This window comes from Podarcis cretensis (assembly GCF_951804945.1).
Source record: "Podarcis cretensis genome assembly, chromosome: 6".
Lineage (NCBI taxonomy): Eukaryota > Metazoa > Chordata > Lepidosauria > Squamata > Lacertidae > Podarcis > Podarcis cretensis.
This window is the reverse complement of record NC_137175.1, coordinates 18,106,055-18,124,834: the sequence shown is the minus strand read 5'-3', so window position 1 is coordinate 18,124,834 and position 18,780 is coordinate 18,106,055. Positions and strand designations below refer to the sequence as shown.

Below are 18,780 nucleotides of genomic sequence, written 5' to 3'. Positions count from 1 at the left end.
CCAAAGGCCCCCAAAACTCCAACCTCCACCTGGCTCAGATTTGTAATCCAAAGGTCATCTGATCTCCACATAAGGTGATCTCTCCATCTTTCATTTTCCAAACCAGGCCAGGCTTCCATCTCCAAAAATTTGCTTCTCCTTGTTGCCGTCATGTCAGGCCTCAAATTATAATTCACCATTTGCATCTGTAGGGTTACGGCTCCCCCTTTCTTCACTTCAATCACAGCATGATTCTCCTTCTCAAATTTTCCGGTTTGTTCAGTTGAAGGAGGTTCCTGTGCCGAATTCTTATCGGGTTCTTTACTAATACCCACTTTTGTTCCCAAAGTTATGACGTTAGTAGTCAAAACATTTATCTGATCTTGCAGCTTTCCCAAGAGAAAAAATGTCCTGTTCAGTTCAGACTCAATTTCCTTCCCGACCGCCATCCTTAAACAGTCCAAGGTCAAAAAAAATTTCCCAGCTGCTCCTTAAGACAATGTCCCAAAGCTCCCTCTAGAGGGATTCAAGTTCCATTTCACTCCTTTCAGCACAGACCCAAAAGTCCCATACGTTAACAGTCCTTCCTTCTTTTAAAACATAAGCTTGTAACAAAAATAGACAATAGAAACAAAGTCCTTCTTTTGTATCTTGACAGCTAACTTGACAGCTGTCAAATTGATCTATTCATCATCAACGGGCTCTCACGGACCACTCCCGGGTTCAGGGAGATGGCACTTCAAATCCCAATTTTTGTCCTTCTCCTGCAGGCTCCCCTGCTTCCAAGAAAAATTGATGGCAATTTCAGTCAGTAGAATTAAAATCCTTTACATAATACTCTCCACGACCTTAGTTGACAGGTTCTTTGCTTCAGTTTACAGAAAGGGGAGGCGGACTTCCTGTTTAGACCTTCCCCGATCGGTGCCAATTTTAAAATACTTTAAAAGTCCAATTTCCATTCTACTCATGGGTTGTTGTTTGAAATCCAGTTGTCCACAAGAAAAAAGTCAGCGCTCTCCGACAACGGCTGTGCGGCTTCACTCCATAAAAATAGCGGTCGATTCAAAACACCGTGCCTCTCACCCCACGTCACTTTGGAACCCCCGAAAAGGGGTTTTCCTGTGGGTAGGGGGGGCGCTCCTGGTGTCAGCTGAATCCCACGTTCCCAGGCTTCCTCCGCCTGGGATTTTTAAAGGGTCTCCGCCTTCGCCGCGGCGGCAAGACCCGCAGAGCGGGTTCCTCTGGATCAGAGGAATTCCGCCATTGCCGATGGCGCTAACCCGGAAGTCGGAAATGAACACAATTGTGAATCTAAGTTTGGCCTCATTGAGGGGCAGTATTTCAACATGAGTAGGAAAATGAGAGTACCCCTAAACATTTTTTTAAAGAAAAAAAAGCACTGGGGGAAACTATTGACATGTTGAGCAAACAACCAGCAGACATGCCATGGAAATAAAATGAAGGATCCGTTTGGTGGTGGCGTCAAGAGTTCAACCCAGGCAGGCCTCGAGAGGGAGTGGATTCATAAAGCCTTCTCACTGGGGCCTGATGAAGTCAAACTCTTTAACTTTGTTGGAATGCAAGGTTTAATTACAGGAGGCTTCTTGAGTCCCATCTTTTAAGAAAGGACTTGGGTGAGGATGACAGTAGAGGCACAATTCTTGTCATAAACATCCACGGGCACTGGCAGGATTTGTCCCACAGTTTGCACAGCAAAAAAATTGGCAAGGAGTGACATTGCCTTTATAGCCCGCCATAAATTGGCTTCATCAAAGCTTCCAAGATGATGATGACCATAATAATGAAGAAATGTAGGGAGCAGCTTTTAGACGGATCTCCTACCAGCTTGGAGATACCGCAAGGGCATTCTCATAAACAATCTCCTGGAAACTGTGCTGTAGTTGTTTTCCGTTCCCTGCTCTGAGAAACTACTCTTCAGATCTTTGGCACAATATGGGAATGTTTTTGATTTTAAATTATGAATTTGTTTGCCACCCTGGGCTCCTTTGGGAGGGCGGGCAGGATGTTGTTGTTGTTGTTATGGGAATGTTTTTGATTTTAAATTATGGATTTGTTTGCCACCCTGGGCTCCTTTGGGAGGGCGGGCAGGATGTTGTTGTTGTTGTTGTTGTTGTTGTTGTTCTTCTTCTTCTTCTTCTTCTTCTTCTTCTTCTTCTTCTTCTTCTTCTTCTTCTTCTTCTTCTTCTTCTCTGCCAACCTGCAATGGCTGTATCCTCCTACATTCCTTGCTCCAAATTAATTGTGAAAAATATGTATATTTTAGTGTCGACAATCAGCTTTGCTTTACATTTTGAATGGCCCAAGAGATGTACAGCTGCCCTGACCCTGAAGGTATTCTTAAGTGCTGACTGAGGCTGATGGGAGTTGTAGTCCAACACATCTGGAGAGCATCAAGTTATGAGAGGCCATTCTGTATGCTATGCAGCTGATATGTGAATGCCTGGATAGTTCTTCTTTTTTTCTAATGATCTACAACTGGATGAGGCCAGTTTGACGAGAGCGGTGACTGGTGCTGGAGGAACGGGCATTTAATTCTCCCCCAGATTCACTCTCTTTCCCCCCCTGATCAAAATCACCTCCTGGGTTGCTCTTAACCTCCCCCACCCCATATTTCAAGCAGAAAATCAGGAAGGGAAAATGTTTTGAACGTCTTCTCTTCACCCCACTGCTGTTATTGGGAGACGTGTTTCCCACTCTCCTCATGGTTAAGGTAAAGGTAAAGGGACCCCTGACCATTAGGTCCAGTCGTGGCCCACTATGGGGTTGTGGCGCTCATCTCGCTTTATTGGCCAAGTGAGCCGGCGTACAGCTTCCGGGTCATGTGGCCAGCATGACTAAGCCGCTTCTGGTGAAACCAGAGCAGCGCACGGAAACGCTGTTTACCTTCCCGCCGGAGCGGTACCTATTTATCTACTTGCACTTTGACGTGCTTTCAAACTGTTAGGTTGGCAGGAGCAGGGACCGAGCAACGGGAGCTCACCCCGTCACAGGGATTAGAACCGCTGACCTTCTGATCAGCAAGTCCTAGGCTCTGTGGTTTAACCCACAGTGCCACCCATGTTCCTCCTCCCCATGGTTACATTTCTGCAAAAGAAAATGTCTGGGGATGCAGCCACAGATCTCACATGTAGCTTAGTACTGTTAGACGTCACACTCACCCAGGGTTGTGTTTTCATTGGGAAATCAAGGGGACTAGTGTCTTTAAGAAATACGGCTTATTGTACATGTTTATACCTGGAAGTCTTCAGTAGAGAGGGGAAATAGCTGGTGGCAAAGGGTTAAGCACTCCCCACCACTTTTCTGCTAAAAATGACCACTTCCTCAAGCTGCTATAATAATAATAATAATAATAATAATAATAATAATAATAATAATAATAATAATAATAATATTTATACCCCGGCCCACTCTGGGCGGCTTCCAAAAAAATATTAAATTTTCTTTGAAAAATAAAAATGCCGAAGGAACTGTTATCTTCTTATTTACCCTTGATGAGTTATTAGACCCTGATACTGGCCTACCTTGCTGAGCTGTTGCAGCGTTTACTGAGAACCTCCCCAAACGTTTGTTATTATTCATAATTAACTGAAGCAAGCCTTGTCCTTTCCTCAATGTGCTCTCTCTCCCCCCCGCCCCCCCCGTCGAGTGCAGCAGGAAAACTCGGGAAAAAGTTACATTTCAATTAAAATGCCACGAAATGTATTTGCTTCTTTTAGCCGGGTTTGATATTTCAGTTAAGCTTGCTCTGTGCTGTTTACTCGACAAGCACCCGTGGTATGTGTAAACTACATTTGTCCATTTATCTTGCCTTGACATTTAAGGGAGAAAAAACAAAACCCTGCGAAAGCTTTCATGCCTGAGCAAGTGATATGGTTTTGTCTGAGTGGCAATGTCAGAGATGCCAGTTTCTTCGAGCATGCATAAGCTCTTTTTGCTCTCAGAAATGATCATAGGGCATCTCAGACCTTAGAGGGTATCAATCTAGGTTTGTTCTGCCACTTAGCCCCCAATCCCCCCCCAAAAAAATACTTTTTTCATACTCAACCCTTTCTTTTGCATCTTACCCTACTTCCTAATTGTCTTATGCTTTTAAAAAAGGGATTAAAAACACTGTAAGCAAGGTTTATTCTATTTCACTTAATTATTGTACAGTAAAGGTAAAGGTAAAGGGACCCCTGACCATTAGGTCCAGTCGTGACCGACTCTGGGGTTGCGGCGCTCATCTCGCTTTATTGGCCGAGGGAGCCAGCGTACAGCTTCCGGGTCATGTGGCCAGCATGACTAAGCCACTTCTGGAGAACCAGAGCAGCGCACAGAAACACCGTTTACCTTCCCGCTGGAGCGGTACCTATTTATCTACTTGTACTTTGACGTGCTTTCGAACTGCTAGGTTGGCAGGAGCAGAGACTGAGCAACGGGAGCTCGCCCCATCACGGGGATTCGAACCACCAACCTTATGATCGGCAAGTCCTAGGCTCTGTGGTTTAACCCACAGCACCTCTTTCTAAACAGGTTTGTAGGGTTTCAGCAGTCTGAATGAGAGGAAACAATGACTAGAGCTGATCAGGTCTGGAGTCAAGGAACAGAGCCAGAAGTCAGGACTTGGGAGCAAATTCAAATCAAAGGTGACCAAAAATTCAGGAACATTCCAGAGCATTGCCCAAGCACAGAAAAAACCTCCTCTAATTCTTTTTGTCCATGATGAACAGAGTCACTGCAGGGTCCTGGGGATACTTCACTGCCTAGGCAATTTTATTATGTTTTGAGGAAAGCTTTTCCAAATCATTTGGGCTGAAATTATGGTTCTGGGTAAATGTCTGTTACCATTGGCTGTTGCCCACATAAATAGGGAAATGTAGCCGCTGGCTGGTTTTCTGCACTTTTCCGTTCTGGCTGCCGGACAAAGCTTGACCCAAATGTCCAACAGGTGGACTGGTGTCATATTCATAGATATATCTCTAGGGTCTGGGCAGAAGTTTTCTGGTGACATTATGGGTGTTAGCCAATCAGAACTGTCCACAGTCAACATGCAGAACCAGATATTACTATTGTTGTTGTTTAGTCGTTTAGTCGTGTCCGACTCTTTGTGACCCCATGGACCAGAGCACGCCAGGCACTCCTGTCTTCCACTGCCTCCTGCAGTTTGCTCAAATTCATGTTGGTAGCTTCGAGAACACTGTCCAACCATCTTGTCCTCTGTCGTCCCCTTCTCCTTGTGCCCTCAATCTTTCCCAACATCAGGGTCTTTTCCAGGGAGTCTTCTCTTCTCATGAGGTGGCCAAAGTATTGGAGCCTCGGCTTCAGGATCTGTCCTTCCAGTGAGCACTCAGGGCTGATTTCCTTCAGTATGGACATGCTTGATCTTCTTGCAGTCCATGGGACTCTCAAGAGTCTCCTCCAGCACCATAATTCAAAAGCATCAATTCTTCGGCGGTCAGCCTTTTTTATGATCCAGCTCTCACCTCCATAGATCACTACTGGGAAAACCATAGCTTTAACTATACGGACCTTTGTTGGCAATGTGGTGATGATGATGATGATTCAGGAGGATCCTTGAGAGAAAGTACAGTACATTTATTTGAATACAGTCAATGCAATTTCCAAATAGGTCCTCCTCTGCTTTAAAAAACGTTCTGGCTGTTTTCACTCCTATTCTGTCTGAGGATCCACTTGTGCCAAGTCATACATATTTTGCCAAGCACAAGATGAAGAAAATATAGTGTAATTAGAAAAAAAACCAGGTGTCATTTATTTCATTCCAAAATCTATAGTTTCAACTGCAGAATAAAACATTTAAATCCCAGTCAAGCCCGTTCCATTGGACAAGTGATGGGGAGGGGGGAGCGGGGAGGGAATGCAGGGCTGATTGCTCACTACTTTATTTATTAATTATTCTCCATCATCATCAGTGCCACTAAATGTGCAAAAACCCTTTTGGCAACTCGTGTGGGCTTTCCCCCAGACTTGGAAATAAAAAATAATAAAAATAAAGCTAAACTACTTTCCCCTACTTAGTTATAAATAGCAGAAGGAGCAAGCCTGCAGATCCTGTGCAGTGTCAGTTCTGCTCAAAATTGTAAACGGACTCTGGCTGATGTATAAAAATGGACACCAGATTTTTCTTCTCTCTCCCTTCTCGCCCCCCCCCCCGCCCCAGCCTTTGTAATCCCACCCCCAATCCTTCTTAAAAGGCATTCTGTTCTGCCAGCCACAATGACATCTGCTGGTGGAGACAGGAAGCCATAAATCTGTAGATCTCCTCTCAACCAAGCCTTGTTAATGCTTCCATTTATTTTGTGTGTGTGTGTTTTAAAAAAAGAAAATCCAGGATAGGACTCCATCTCATTACTGCCATACTTAGAAGTCTGTCTCTGCATTTTATCCTTCCCTAAGACACTCACAGATTTTTTTCTTACATTGCATATTGAAACCTACAGTCACAGGAGTGACATACCATGGTGGAACCAGCACATGCTCCTTGGATTACAGCAATGGTGTAAAATAATAACAACATAACATAACATAACATAACATAACATAACATAACATAACATAACATAACATAACATAACATAACATAAACCATTCTCTAGTTGTCAACCCATGTTTAAGCTGTTTAACCATTCTCATGTTCCAGATCATGAGAAGAATCTCTTATGAAAAGAGCCTTCTTCAAGTAAAATCCGCAGTACTGAAACAAATTGTGACATGGGATTTCTCTATATTATATCCACAACATTTGGACCCCTATGTCACGAAAGGTGGCACCACAAGTGAAATGGAGCATTTGGGTGTGCCATTTTAGGGGGTGAAACTTAAGTTTTGCACATTTCGGTGAGGGGTCTTAAAAATATGGTTTTGGGTGTGAAGAATTCAAATCTGCTATTATTTTTGTAAATGGACAACATTTCATTTGCTAAGTCTGTACTTGGTGAAAAAGCACATAAACTACTTTTGGAAAACCAAAGGATTTTAATTTTTTACCTTATGGAAATGTCAGGTCATGCTAAATAATTACAATAATAATAACTAAATAAAAATAGTATCAATGTATAATATAACGGCAAGCACTTGACAATCATTTTAAATGATTTCTGTGCAATTTTACACACATTCCACTTAGCAAGTAAAACTAAATTATATTAATTTAACCAAAATATATTTTGAATTCCCAAGTTGTGTTTTTAGCACTCCTCATTTTGGGTATCTGAAAGCTGAAAAAGTAGACACAGTCTAATTGGAGCATTCCAAAGAAATGTGGAAAAATTGAGAAAAATCAATCCAGTGTCTCAAGTAGCAAAGGTCTTCAGAAACCACAAAATTATCCCACAACAGTACATAGGGTTGCCATATTTCCAACAGCAAAAATGAATTTGGGGGGGGGGGGGGTGTTGAGCTTTTTGGGCAAAATCTCAAATGGCAACCCTAAAAGTGCAGAAAGCTTCTGTTCGGATTTCAGTGGAGGGTAAGATGCCATGATATTATTTCAGTAGACTCACAGCCAGTTTCAAACCCTTGCAAGATTAAATTGTGAATATTATTATTATTATTATTATTATTATTAATAATAATAATAATAATAATGGTGGTGATGCTGTGCGTAATTGTTTTAGCTGCTTTTTCTCCTCATAATATGCTATCAACCCTCATTTCATTTTTAGGGCAAATGATTTATACCTTTGGCATGACTCTACAGTACAAATGGGTGACTTTCCCTGGGCTCCACATTGCAGCAGCTTGGAAAATAAGCCAAGTGTCTGTTAAAAGCAAGAGCTGGAAAATGCCTTGGCTTGTTTTCTAGGCCAAACCAACCTCAGAAATTGTCTGCCCATTTTACCTTCCCCACTCAATGTCAACCAGCCCACCCACTCACTCTCCCCTGCAGCCACATTCTCTGAAACACTAAAATTATTGCCATGATTTTATTGGCTCTGTTGGTTTTGACTTGACTGTAAAAGGCCTTGCAGGGGGCTGAAGTCTTTGTTAGGGCTCAAAGGCAACTCAGAAATGGTCTTGTAAGATAAATAAGTATTTATTACTAACAAGTTTGCATTTGCTTGTATGCACCACCTCCACAAGAAGTGGCTTTGTTGATTTGACGCAAGTGTGCTAGGTGCTGCATTTATTGCAGGACTTAATAGCAACCGCATCTGACTCTTGTATTTTACTCCACCTCTGGAGGGGGGGAAAATGATATTGTTTGTTCATTTATTCTTAAAATGTATACATTGCTAGTTTTTTTAAAAAAAACAACAACTTTTTACTAAAGATAAAACAGTAAAATTACAACCATACCCTGAACCATACAAAAGTTAGAATTCTAAAACAAATTAAAATTATCTGAACCTTCTAATCTGGGCAGGCTTATTTAAACAAGGATGTTTTCAGCAGGCATTAGAAAGGGTACATTGAAGGCAGCTGCTTTATATCAATAGGCAGGGAGTTCCAAGGTGTTTCCCACACCTGTGTCCAAGTTCTTACAAATGCAGGATTAGTATTATGTAACACCTGTAGCCGTGCCAATTTACATGACCAGCTGCATCAAGATAGGAACGAAAGAGATGAATCTATAAGCAAGCATTTGCCAGACTACTTCAAGGCACTTATGCCTGTAAATTGTAACTCCAGTGTTTACTTCCACAATGTTTACTTCCACAAGGGTTGTTAGGAAGGGATTGATTTGATCTAAGGTCAGTACAGTAGCTCACAATCTTCAAAATTGCTTAACAGCTCTAGATTATGTGAAGTAGAGAGTGCCACTGAGCATCTTCAAAGTGTCTTTTATTCACCAAGGAAAGCTAGTTCTCTCTCTCTCTCTCCATGCTTTATTGGAATGCACTATTTATTTTATAGGTGCTCTAAAACAGTGTTTATTTATGATTTCTTTCATAATTTTCTTAAAGTGCTTGATTGTAGAAAACCCTTTAAGCTGTATATTATTATCTCCACCAGTTATGATGCCCATCATGACGGGGAGACAGTCAGCTATCATGCTCATTTCCTTCTTGTGGGCTTTCCAAAGACACCTGGCAGCAGCTGAGACAGCAGATTGCTGAACCCGAAAAGGTATTTGGTCTGGTCCTACAGGTTGTGTGTGGCAAAAAGTCGTGCATCACACAGAAACACAGCCCTTTTACCTGTTGAAAATCCAAGGCTTGCTTCCTAAAATGTAGTTTTTGCCCAAAATCCGGGCTAGAGGGGTGAAAAAAGCTTCATATTTAAGTAATGTGTTGTGGAAAGTTCTGTTTCTCAGGCACCCTGGTGCTTCAGTTTGATCATTTTAATTTCCCCGGACTAAATGGTAATCAGGGATTCCACCAAACTTTAATAGGGGAGTCTCCAAGGGGTTCAGAATCTAAGGGTGCTAAATGGGTTGGAGGATAAAAGAGGAAAAATGGAATAAAAACTATGTAAATTAAAAACAAAACAAAACTGATAACATCCATAATAAACCAGTTCAGAAATTGCATTTTGTGGTCGTTCTCTTTCCCCTTCTCCCAGTCACCTGTTGGAAATGTTTATTTGTTAAGAAGGTGTCACATCATAGACTGGAATGGATGAGAGGAGCAAAGCTTATTTTCTGTTGTGGTGCTGATGGTGACCCTGGGGCTTTGTCTAGGGCAGGCACCCCCAAACTTGGCCCTCCAGCTGTTTTGGGACTACACTTCCCATCATCCCTGACCACTGGTCCTGTTAGCTAGGGATGATGGGAGTTGTAGTCCCAAAACAGCTGGAGGGCCAAGTTTGGGGGTGCCTGGTCTAGGAGGCAAGAAAACTTGACTCCCAAGTCATAGGGGAGTTTACTACGGAAAGGTAGGCTTCCCCAACCAAATATCAGACCTGGCTGCTGTAGTCTTGAGTGAATTTACAGCATGATAGCGTTGATTTTGGGGGTGTCCTGGTTTTTACTTTTTGAAATATAGTAGCCCTACAGTATGAGGTGACCTGTCCTGCACCTGATTTCTCCTTTGTGCAGTCAGACTGGTTTACTATTTTTACTGAGATGGGGCAGCTTTTGCTACACACTTCCAAGAGAATTCTGGGAAAGTAACAGCGCATCAGGTGACCATTTCAGCATGTGGTCATCATCTTTAATGGACATTCAGCAGTCAGCTAGCACTGATTCTTTTATTCTTCAGTGGCCACAGAGGCACTGGACTCTGCAAAGGACACGACTTCTTAACGGTAGTTAACAACTTTGAATCAGACTTTCTGGTGTGTGAGATGGCTCTCGGATGCGTCAAATGTTTTCCAAGGTGTGGATCAGATTTCCCTTCTTCACCCTGATGCTTTCTCAGAACTTCCACTAGAACACATGCTGGATCTATGTATCTGACAGGCACGTTTGAAGAAGAAAAAAGAAGCACCTCAAAAGCCTGCTCTCCGCCCAAGTTAATCTCACTACCTTCTTCCTCCTCAAACCATCCTCCATGCCAAGAGAAACCCAACTCTGCATGACATTATGTTTGCTGACTGGGAGCAGTTATGGACCACAGGTATTAAATTCACGGCATGTAATGCCCTACGAGAAAACATTATGAAAATGATTTACAGGTGGTACATGACCCCAGTCAAGCTTGCGAAGATTTATCATTTGCCCAATAACAAATGTTGGAAATGTAAAGAGACTGAAGGTACCTTCTTCCACCTTTGGTGGACCTGCCCAAAGATTAAGGCCTTCTGGGAAATGATTTATAATGAGATTAAGAAAGTACTTAAATGCACCTTTCACAAGAAACCAGAGGCATTTCTCTTGGGTATGGTCGGCCAGCTGGTGTTGAAGAAGGATAAGAATTTCTTTCTGTACGCCACTACAGCAGCAAGGATTCTCCTAGCAAAGTATTGGAAGACACAAGAGTTACCCACGCTGGAGGAATGGCAGGCGAAAGTGATCGACTTTATGGGACTGGCAGAAATGACCGGCAGAATCCGCGACCAAGAGAAAGAGACTGTGGAAGAAGATTGGAAGAAGTTTAAAATATATCTTAAGAGCTATTATAAAATTGAGGAGTGCTAAAATGCTGAGGGAGAGGAAGACGTAGAATTGCAGCGGTAAATTGTGTTTAGTTCAGGGTGAAATTGAAAAGGAGAATGAATTTATATTTAATTGGCTAAAAAGGGTTGTTGAACAATTGTTAAAATAAAGGATGCAAAAAGGGGAAGGTATGGGGAAGTCCGAGAAAAGAGGTTTATGGAAATAAGGTAAAGAAATTATGATTTTTTGTGTTTGTTTTTATGTTGTTTTTGTGTTTGTTAAAAATTGGAAATTAATAAAATTTTTATTAAAAAAAAAAAGAAACCCAACTCTGGACAGTTTCCCCTACTATTGGAGCTTCTGAAGCTGTTGTTCCTGCAGTGAGAGCTGGTGCTGCTGCCACCCTATGACTTTGCTAGAATCATAGAAATGAAAGGGGCACCTAGGCAGTCTAGTTCAATCTCCTGTTCATGTGGGAATCCTGCCTCTATGGCATCTTTGATAGGAGGGCTAGAAAGCCTCAGCTTTAAAGCCTCAAAGTGATCGTTCTACTGTCAAGCACCTCATACCATCAGGAAGTTATTTCTGGTGTTTGGTCAAAATCTCCTTCCATCTAATTTGAACCCATTTTTTCATGTAGAGTGACAGAAATTTGCTCCGTTATCTTATGTGACAAGTGCTTCAAATACTCTTTCTTCCCCCCACCCCAACTTTTGGTACCATAATCCTTCAATCTTTTCCATCTTCCATCACCTGTTTCCAGGACTTATTTAAGTATTTTAATATCCTTAAATGGTGGTGCCCAGAACTGAACACACACTCCTCAATGTAAAGTCTGACCAAAGCCGAAAAATGAGGGACCATCTTATAAGCTCCTGTAGATGTAGCCTTCAATTGCATTAGCCTTTTTAATGCTGCATCACACTGCCAGACTCCTCCATTGTCTCTCAAGACAGATGGATGCCAACCTACGCTGCTGAATGATCAGTTTGGCAGGGCCCGCACCAGTTGCCTCTGCTTCCAAAGGGAAAGTGATGGGAGAATCAGGGCCTTTTTGGTGATGGCACCTCATCTGTGGAAAGTTTTCTCCATGGATGCTCACCTGCTTTATTGGGGGGGTCCAATGACTATAATTTTATTATCTCATTATTTTAATAGTCTTTGCATATGGTTCTGCTCGCTGAAGCTGGTGAGCATTGTAGTTCAAATCATCCAGACAGTTGGCAAAGGTAATAATAATAATAATAATAATAATAATAATAATAATTTATTTATACCCTGCCCATCTGGCTGGGTTTCCCCAGCCATTCTGGGTGGCTCCCAAGAGAATATTCTAATGGAACATTTGCTTGTCTTCATTTTACACTCCCTGCTTCTTTTATCATGAGACTTGTCTTGATTTTTAAAACATTGTTTAACCCCTTGATAATGTCTATGCCCCCTTGATAATTTCTAGGGAGAAATTAATGCTTTATACTGAAGTATACCTTGTGAACGTGAGCTTAATCTGTAATGTAACAGGTTTTCCAAGTCTGTTTTGATGCCATGTGGGTGACTGCATACAAGACCTAACATCTGTAGATGCATCTGTCCTAGAAAGCAGCATTTTATGTTTCATAATTGGTTTTTTTAATCAATAACATTTGCAATTTCTTTATTTGTGTGTTTTTTTAAAAAAATCTTGATACAAGGTGAGATGAAATCTTTGCTTTAAATAATGAAAAATAAGATACATCCAAAGCTCACCAAAATGGCACTGGAAAGAAGCAAGATTTCTCATCAAAGCCTTTGTCCAAAGGATCCCCCATGAACTCAGTTTGACAACTGCATTCCACATCCTGCTCATAATTGCAATGGAGGTTCTAGTTTGGGGTGGTAGAATCTCACATTCCCATTGACAAAATAACTGTGGACTGAATACAGGGGAAAACAGAGTATCATGCAAAAGAAGCATTGTCTTGAGAAAAAATGTCAAGAGCTCCAGCAACATAAACGGAGACTGGTTTCTTTGGCAGAGAATTGGTAAGGCTTTCTTTTGTCTATAGCTCTTATTAGATGCATCTTTGACTGTTATTTATGGGGGGGGGGGTAATTCCCAGAAAACAACTGTGTTGCTGAAAGTGGTATGATGCACAAAAGCTTTAGCACTTGGTCCTGGACCACTGAATAACTATTGCACATTTGTGGATATTTAAATCTATTGCACACCAAAAGATAATGACCCCATCTCACTGTACAAAGAAGCTGATGTGGAGATTCTGGTGAATCAATGGCTGATGGTGGCACGAGACAGCCACGATTCTTCACTGATCTAAGACCAGCCTTGTTTGATCCACTCCACCAAACGGCCTCTCCCAGCTACCTCAGACACCTCACTGCTTTTTGCTTTTTTCTCTCCATCCTCTTCTGTTCTCCATTAATGCAGCTGAATGTACAATCACGTCCAAAACTGCCGCTCCTCCAGATGTTTCCAATATATCTGGATCACTCTCCGATAAGTGGGACTGTAATGTTACTTCCTCCTTCGGGCCACTTCACACAAGATGATTTCCTTCACGGTTATCACTTCCAGGTGGCTAAGCTGCATGTATGCCATATCGTGTGGCGGACAAACACGTGTGCACTGAGATTTGGTGTACACAGAGCAGGAAGCTGTGACGGGCAGGAGGCTCCCACCAGATGTGTACACTTGTCCAAATGCACATGTTGTGGCGTCCACGCATTTTGTTTCTTCTCCTTCCTACGCCAAAGCGATGCTCTTGGAGGGAAAGCCTCAAGGATCGTGTTGCCCTTGTTTCACCCTCTTTCTTCCCCCTTCTCCTCCTCCCACTCACCTCTCCATAGCCTCCTCCAATTCGAGGGGTTTTCTCTCATTGCCTACCAGCTGCAAGCAGCTACAGCCTTCATCTGGCTATCGCCGCCAAACACCTGGGCGAAACAGAGGAAAAGGAAATAAAGGAAACTTCATACAGTTTGTTCCAGAGGCAACCCAACACCTCCTGGGTGTCTTTCTCTGATGGTGAGAACTTGTCAGCAATCTATTTTCAAAAGTGTGGGAAAGAGAGAACTTTATCATGTACCATCCTCCCAACTGTGTGTGTGAAAGAATGGGAATCAGATAGAAGGGTGTGTTTTTTTTGTTTGTTTTTAAACCCTTTCTAATATTAAGGATGGTGTATGTGTGAGAGCAGGGGTATAGATATCTCAGGCAGTCCTGGGCAAGGGAGAGGCACTCTGAACATGCTCAGATGCACTGTCCACTTCACCTGAACAGTTGCTTGTCAAGGCTGGATCCTGCATGGAATCGATCTTCCAGTGCCCTGATTGGGATGGGGGGAGGTTGGCACAATTTGGTCCAGTTTCCTGCAGTGATGGGAAAGGGGGGCTAGCCAGGAAAGGATCATATTATGGGGGGGGGGTGAGGAGAGAGGTGAGGTGAGTACACAAACAGCTTGGCACTGGAGGAGGAGCGATTGCTTGAATAAGGTGGTCTCTTTCGCTCCTTCCGTCCCCCTCCCGCCGAAGTGCCTGTGATCAGCAAAGCCCTGTCTCTTTAATAAACTGACTGCCTTCTGTCTGCTCGGAGTAAATTTCATCCTGTCATCAGGTCGCGGAGGAGGAGTTTGTTAATGTACAGTTTGCTCAGTGGATCGATGTTCGCTGGCATCGCCTCGCCCTGCCTGTGCTTGTGCCTGTGTGTGTGTGGATGTGCGTGTGGATGTGTGTGGATGTGCGTGTGTGTGTGAACACCAGATTTCCTCCCATCCAAAGCTTCTCTGTCCTCTTCCATATCACTCACAACCTGGCATCTGACAGCAACAAACCTGCAGTTTTCTCAGCCAACACTCACCAATCCGCCATATAGATCTACGCGAAGGAGGCGACGAGGGAAGGGGGGGGGGGAGAGAGAGAAATAAGAGAGAGAAAGAGGGGGGGTTGAGAGGGAAAGAGAGGAAATAGGGGGGGAACAACCGCCTGAGCTGCTTTTTTTTTAAAAAAAAAATATTTTGCATATCTATATTTTGCTATTTATTGATCACTTTTCAAAAAACAAAAATAAAATAAATCCCGGCACCTTTTTTCTTTTTCTTTTTTTGCATTTGATGTTCCTGGATGTTTTGCATCAAAGCAAGTCTTGCAACAGTTCAAACAAGACCAAAAAAGAGAGAGAGAGAGATAGAAAAGCAGCCGCTCCCCCCACCCCCCACCCCATCCCGGTTTCCCTTTCCTTTTTAAAATTAAATCCTAAGAATCAGAATCCGAACAGGTTGATCTCGTCAGAGAAGTGCCAAAGAAGAGAGACGGGTGCTTAGTGCTGCCGGCGGTGGGTCGCTGAGGAGGCAAAGCGGCGGAGGGGAGGAAAGGAAGAGAGAGAGAGAGAGAGAGAGAGAGGGAGAGAGAGGGAGGGAGGGGAAGGGAGAGGAAAAAAAACACAGACACACGCACACACACAGAAAGAGAGAGAGAGAGAGAGAGAGAGAGAGAGAGAGAGAGAAAACAAGCCCCGCGAGCTTCCAAGGCTCCTCGGATCTGGAAAGAGAAGTGAGATTGGAGAAAGTACAGCGATGCCAAGGAGGAAACAGCAGGCACCCAAACGGGCAGCAGGTAAGGAGCCAACCCACTCGCCGCAGCCCTCTCGGCGTCTCCCGAAGACCTTTAAGCCCTCCCCTCCTCCCCCACAGTTTATTGTAGGGACGCGCTTGGAGAGGTTTTGTCTTTGCAATTTTTTAAAAAGGGGAAGAAAAAAAAAACCCCATCATTTTTATTTCAATCTTTTCCTCTCTGTTTCTCTCTCTCCCCCCCCCCCCCCGCCATCCTTTGCAACTTGGACACTATTGAATCAGCCTCTCTGGAAGCCGACTAGTTTTCGCACCAACCGGTGCTTATTTTTATTTATTTTTTAAGAGCGGGAGGGGAGGTGCGGAGGGGGGGGGGGAGAAGACCGCTTTTCCGCCTCGTCCCGACGCTGCTCGGGTCCTGTCTCCCTCTTAAACTTTTCCCCCCAACTTTCTTCCACATGGTTTCTCACCTCTCTCCCCTCCTCTCTGTCTCCCCTCCCCAACCCCCTCAAATCCCCTTTGATCATCTTCGCGTTGCATCCCTGCTATGGGGTTTGCAACGAGGAGCTCTTGGATTTTTAATATATATATATTATTTTGTACTGCAGTTTGCATGCCTCTAGAGGAGTAATGTTTTGCTTTTTAAAAAAATAATAATAATCACCATTTCCATAGCGTCGTTCCTCGTTCAGTTCTTTCTCTTTCTCCCTCTGAAATAGCGGCGGCGGGGGCGGGGGGTGCTGTCTGTCTCTGTTGATGAACCCGCTGGTTGAAGTTCAAGCCTTTGATCATCAGTGGCGAAAGAAAGCGTGCGGGGGGGGGGGGAGAGAGAAGAAACTGCAACAGGAAATAAAACGAACGTTCTGACGGTTAAGGAGGCAGCCCCTTAGATTCCAATCAAATTAATCTTTCGGACTCCTTTCGCTTGCACGTTGCTGTTCAAGTTGAAATGCAACTGTTTCTAGCCTGCGTGATGGGGGGGGTGTCAGATGCACCTGGGTTTTTTTTTTGCTTTTTTTAGGGCTTTTCCGGCGGCTCCAGCAGTTTGCAACTTTTTGGGACGGTGTTCTGCTTCGGTTGCAAATGGGGAGGAAAGAGAGGCTAGGAAAAGTTGAGCCTAGTAAGGAACGGGGGAGCAGAGAGGCCTGCACAATGTTAACGTGGATTTTAGGTGTGTGCATGTATTTTAATGTAAGGTTGGTTAATGGAGAGAGGCAGAGACAGAGAGAATAGTTTGCTAGGATTTTTGTTTTTGGGTAGCGCAGCTGGGAAGTTCATTTTTTTCTGCCACCAGACCCACCCACTGAAAAAATCAGGTTTCCAGATGATTGCCAACTTTGATTTGACATTTGATTGATCACCTGTCATCTTGCTGCCTTTGATCTATTCATTCTTGATACATATCAATAAATCACTCACTATGGTAACCTGAGTGCCAGTGACGCAAGTCTTGCCTACTAGAATCTCTTAGCCAGACATTCACAATTATTATCTTGTTTGGCTTTAATGTGGGTGGGATTTGTCTTTTTCTTCTTTGTGTTCACTTAGACTAGAGCTGTACAGTGAAGCTAAGTTGTTGGTGTGTTGTTGTTGTGTTTTTTAAAAACCCTCTCCAATCCCCCTCTGCCAGATCATCAGATAACACTTTGCATTTCCATCATACACTGAATAATATAGCTTTGAAATGTGGGAAAGTTTCAGGATAGGCATTTGAGTAAATCTTGCACAGTACTGCTTGAGGACTATTCAAATGTGAAAATTAATCTTGGAGGGGAGAATGGGTTTGACAAACTTTTACAAACTTGACCCAGTTCAACCTTCGGCAATCCCCCTCCCCTATTCTCCCTAATATATGTCTATAAATTAGAAATTATAATTGCAATTCAAAGGCTAGTTACGATTATTTTATACAAAAGGGCTTTAGGTGACTACAATCAAAAGGCATAATTGAGACAATTTCTTTGGGGAGTCTTATTTGGGGGTTATTTTTCACTCTGCTGAGAGACATTTAGGACAGCAGTAACAGTATTGCCACATGGTTATCGCTGCACTCATTTGCCAAAAATAAAGAAACCAAGCTTTCCTTGTTAGCGGTACAAGTTTAGATTTTCCATATGAATACAGGCCCTATGTACTACGATTCTGCTTCTTTATAAACTAAGACTCCAACGTCTCTTGAAAGCATTTCTGTTGCCATTGTGGGTGCTGGCAGCCCTGATCCGCCATGTACACATTCCTTGATTTTCCTTTTCGTCGGACTTTTGAACACTCCTTCTTCCTGAAGTGTGCTGGAATTTAAGAGGTTAGGGATGCCGGAAAAGGTAGGTTCGTGTGCCACCTGGAAATAATATCATACAATAGGCATCTTATGCATGATAACAGCCTCCTTGTTAATTACACTGGTATCATCCTTGGTCCTTAGCCAAGATGCCACTCCCCTGAAAAGAACTTTGGAACATTTATTTTTTTTGTAGAGGTTTTCAAACTGCTGGGTGACAGTTTGAATAACTTGGGCCCGTGATATCCCGTAATTATGTTGTGAAATATGTGCTTGGCTTTCAGAAGTTATTGCCCCCTGTTTAATATTTGTTTCAAGTTATGAGGGGGCTGGTTCTTTAAGGTTACATGTAACATAGCAAATAGAGAGCAAGTTTCTACTGTTTCAGAGCAAGCCCTGCTTTGAGTTTACACGGTGTCTTTAAAACATTGTGCAATATTGTTACGTTTGTTTTCATTTCCCTTGCTCTAGTATACAGATTTTGTTTTATAAGGTGAAGGACGTCTCAGAGGTCCAGAAGCCACAACATGGCCTTAGGCAGAATGAGGAAGGTGTGGAGGAAGCAATTGATTATCCAGATGTTTGGCACAACAAGTATTCTCTTTCGCCTTCTTTTAAATGCAAGCTTTGTCATTCTTTAAAACAAACAAACAAACAAACAAACAATCTGCATGCTCAGGGAGGGACATTGGATTATGACAGTGGATTATGCTTTGGAAAAGTTTGCAACTTTTTAGGAAGCTGGTCTCTAAGGGGAAGGAAGGTATTAAGGTATTAGGATCCTGCACATAGCTGCTTTGGCCATTGCTTGAAATTATATCCTATGCACGACTGTAAATAATTGCGTCCCAGCACTGACTTCAAAAGCAGGTTTCTCATTTGATTAATGAACGACGTAAAGGTTAGAGAGAACAAGCAAGTGAATCAGCAGGGATGTCCCGCTGCTTGATGAAAATCTACCTACATGG

The 18,780-nt window shown here is 42.9% G+C and overlaps 1 protein-coding gene and 1 long non-coding RNA gene across 2 annotated transcripts in view; one reads left to right on the top strand and one right to left on the bottom strand.

The window, feature by feature from the left end:
* Nucleotides 1-12,599: 12,599 nt before the first annotated feature.
* On the bottom strand, nucleotides 12,600-16,486 carry LOC307218076. The gene is made up of 2 exons (XR_013839741.1): nucleotides 16,199-16,486; nucleotides 12,600-13,903 (listed from the first exon to the last, which is right to left on the bottom strand). It is a non-coding gene; the product is annotated as an uncharacterized lncRNA (long non-coding RNA).
* TSHZ2 (teashirt zinc finger homeobox 2) overlaps nucleotides 14,928-18,780 on the top strand; it is a 341,580-nt gene continuing 337,727 nt past the window's right edge. Inside the window, exon 1 of the mRNA XM_079979009.1 lies at nucleotides 14,928-15,580. Within this exon, the coding sequence (XP_079835135.1) occupies nucleotides 15,541-15,580 (40 nt within the window). The 5' untranslated portion in view covers nucleotides 14,928-15,540. The remainder of the gene's footprint in view (nucleotides 15,581-18,780) is intronic.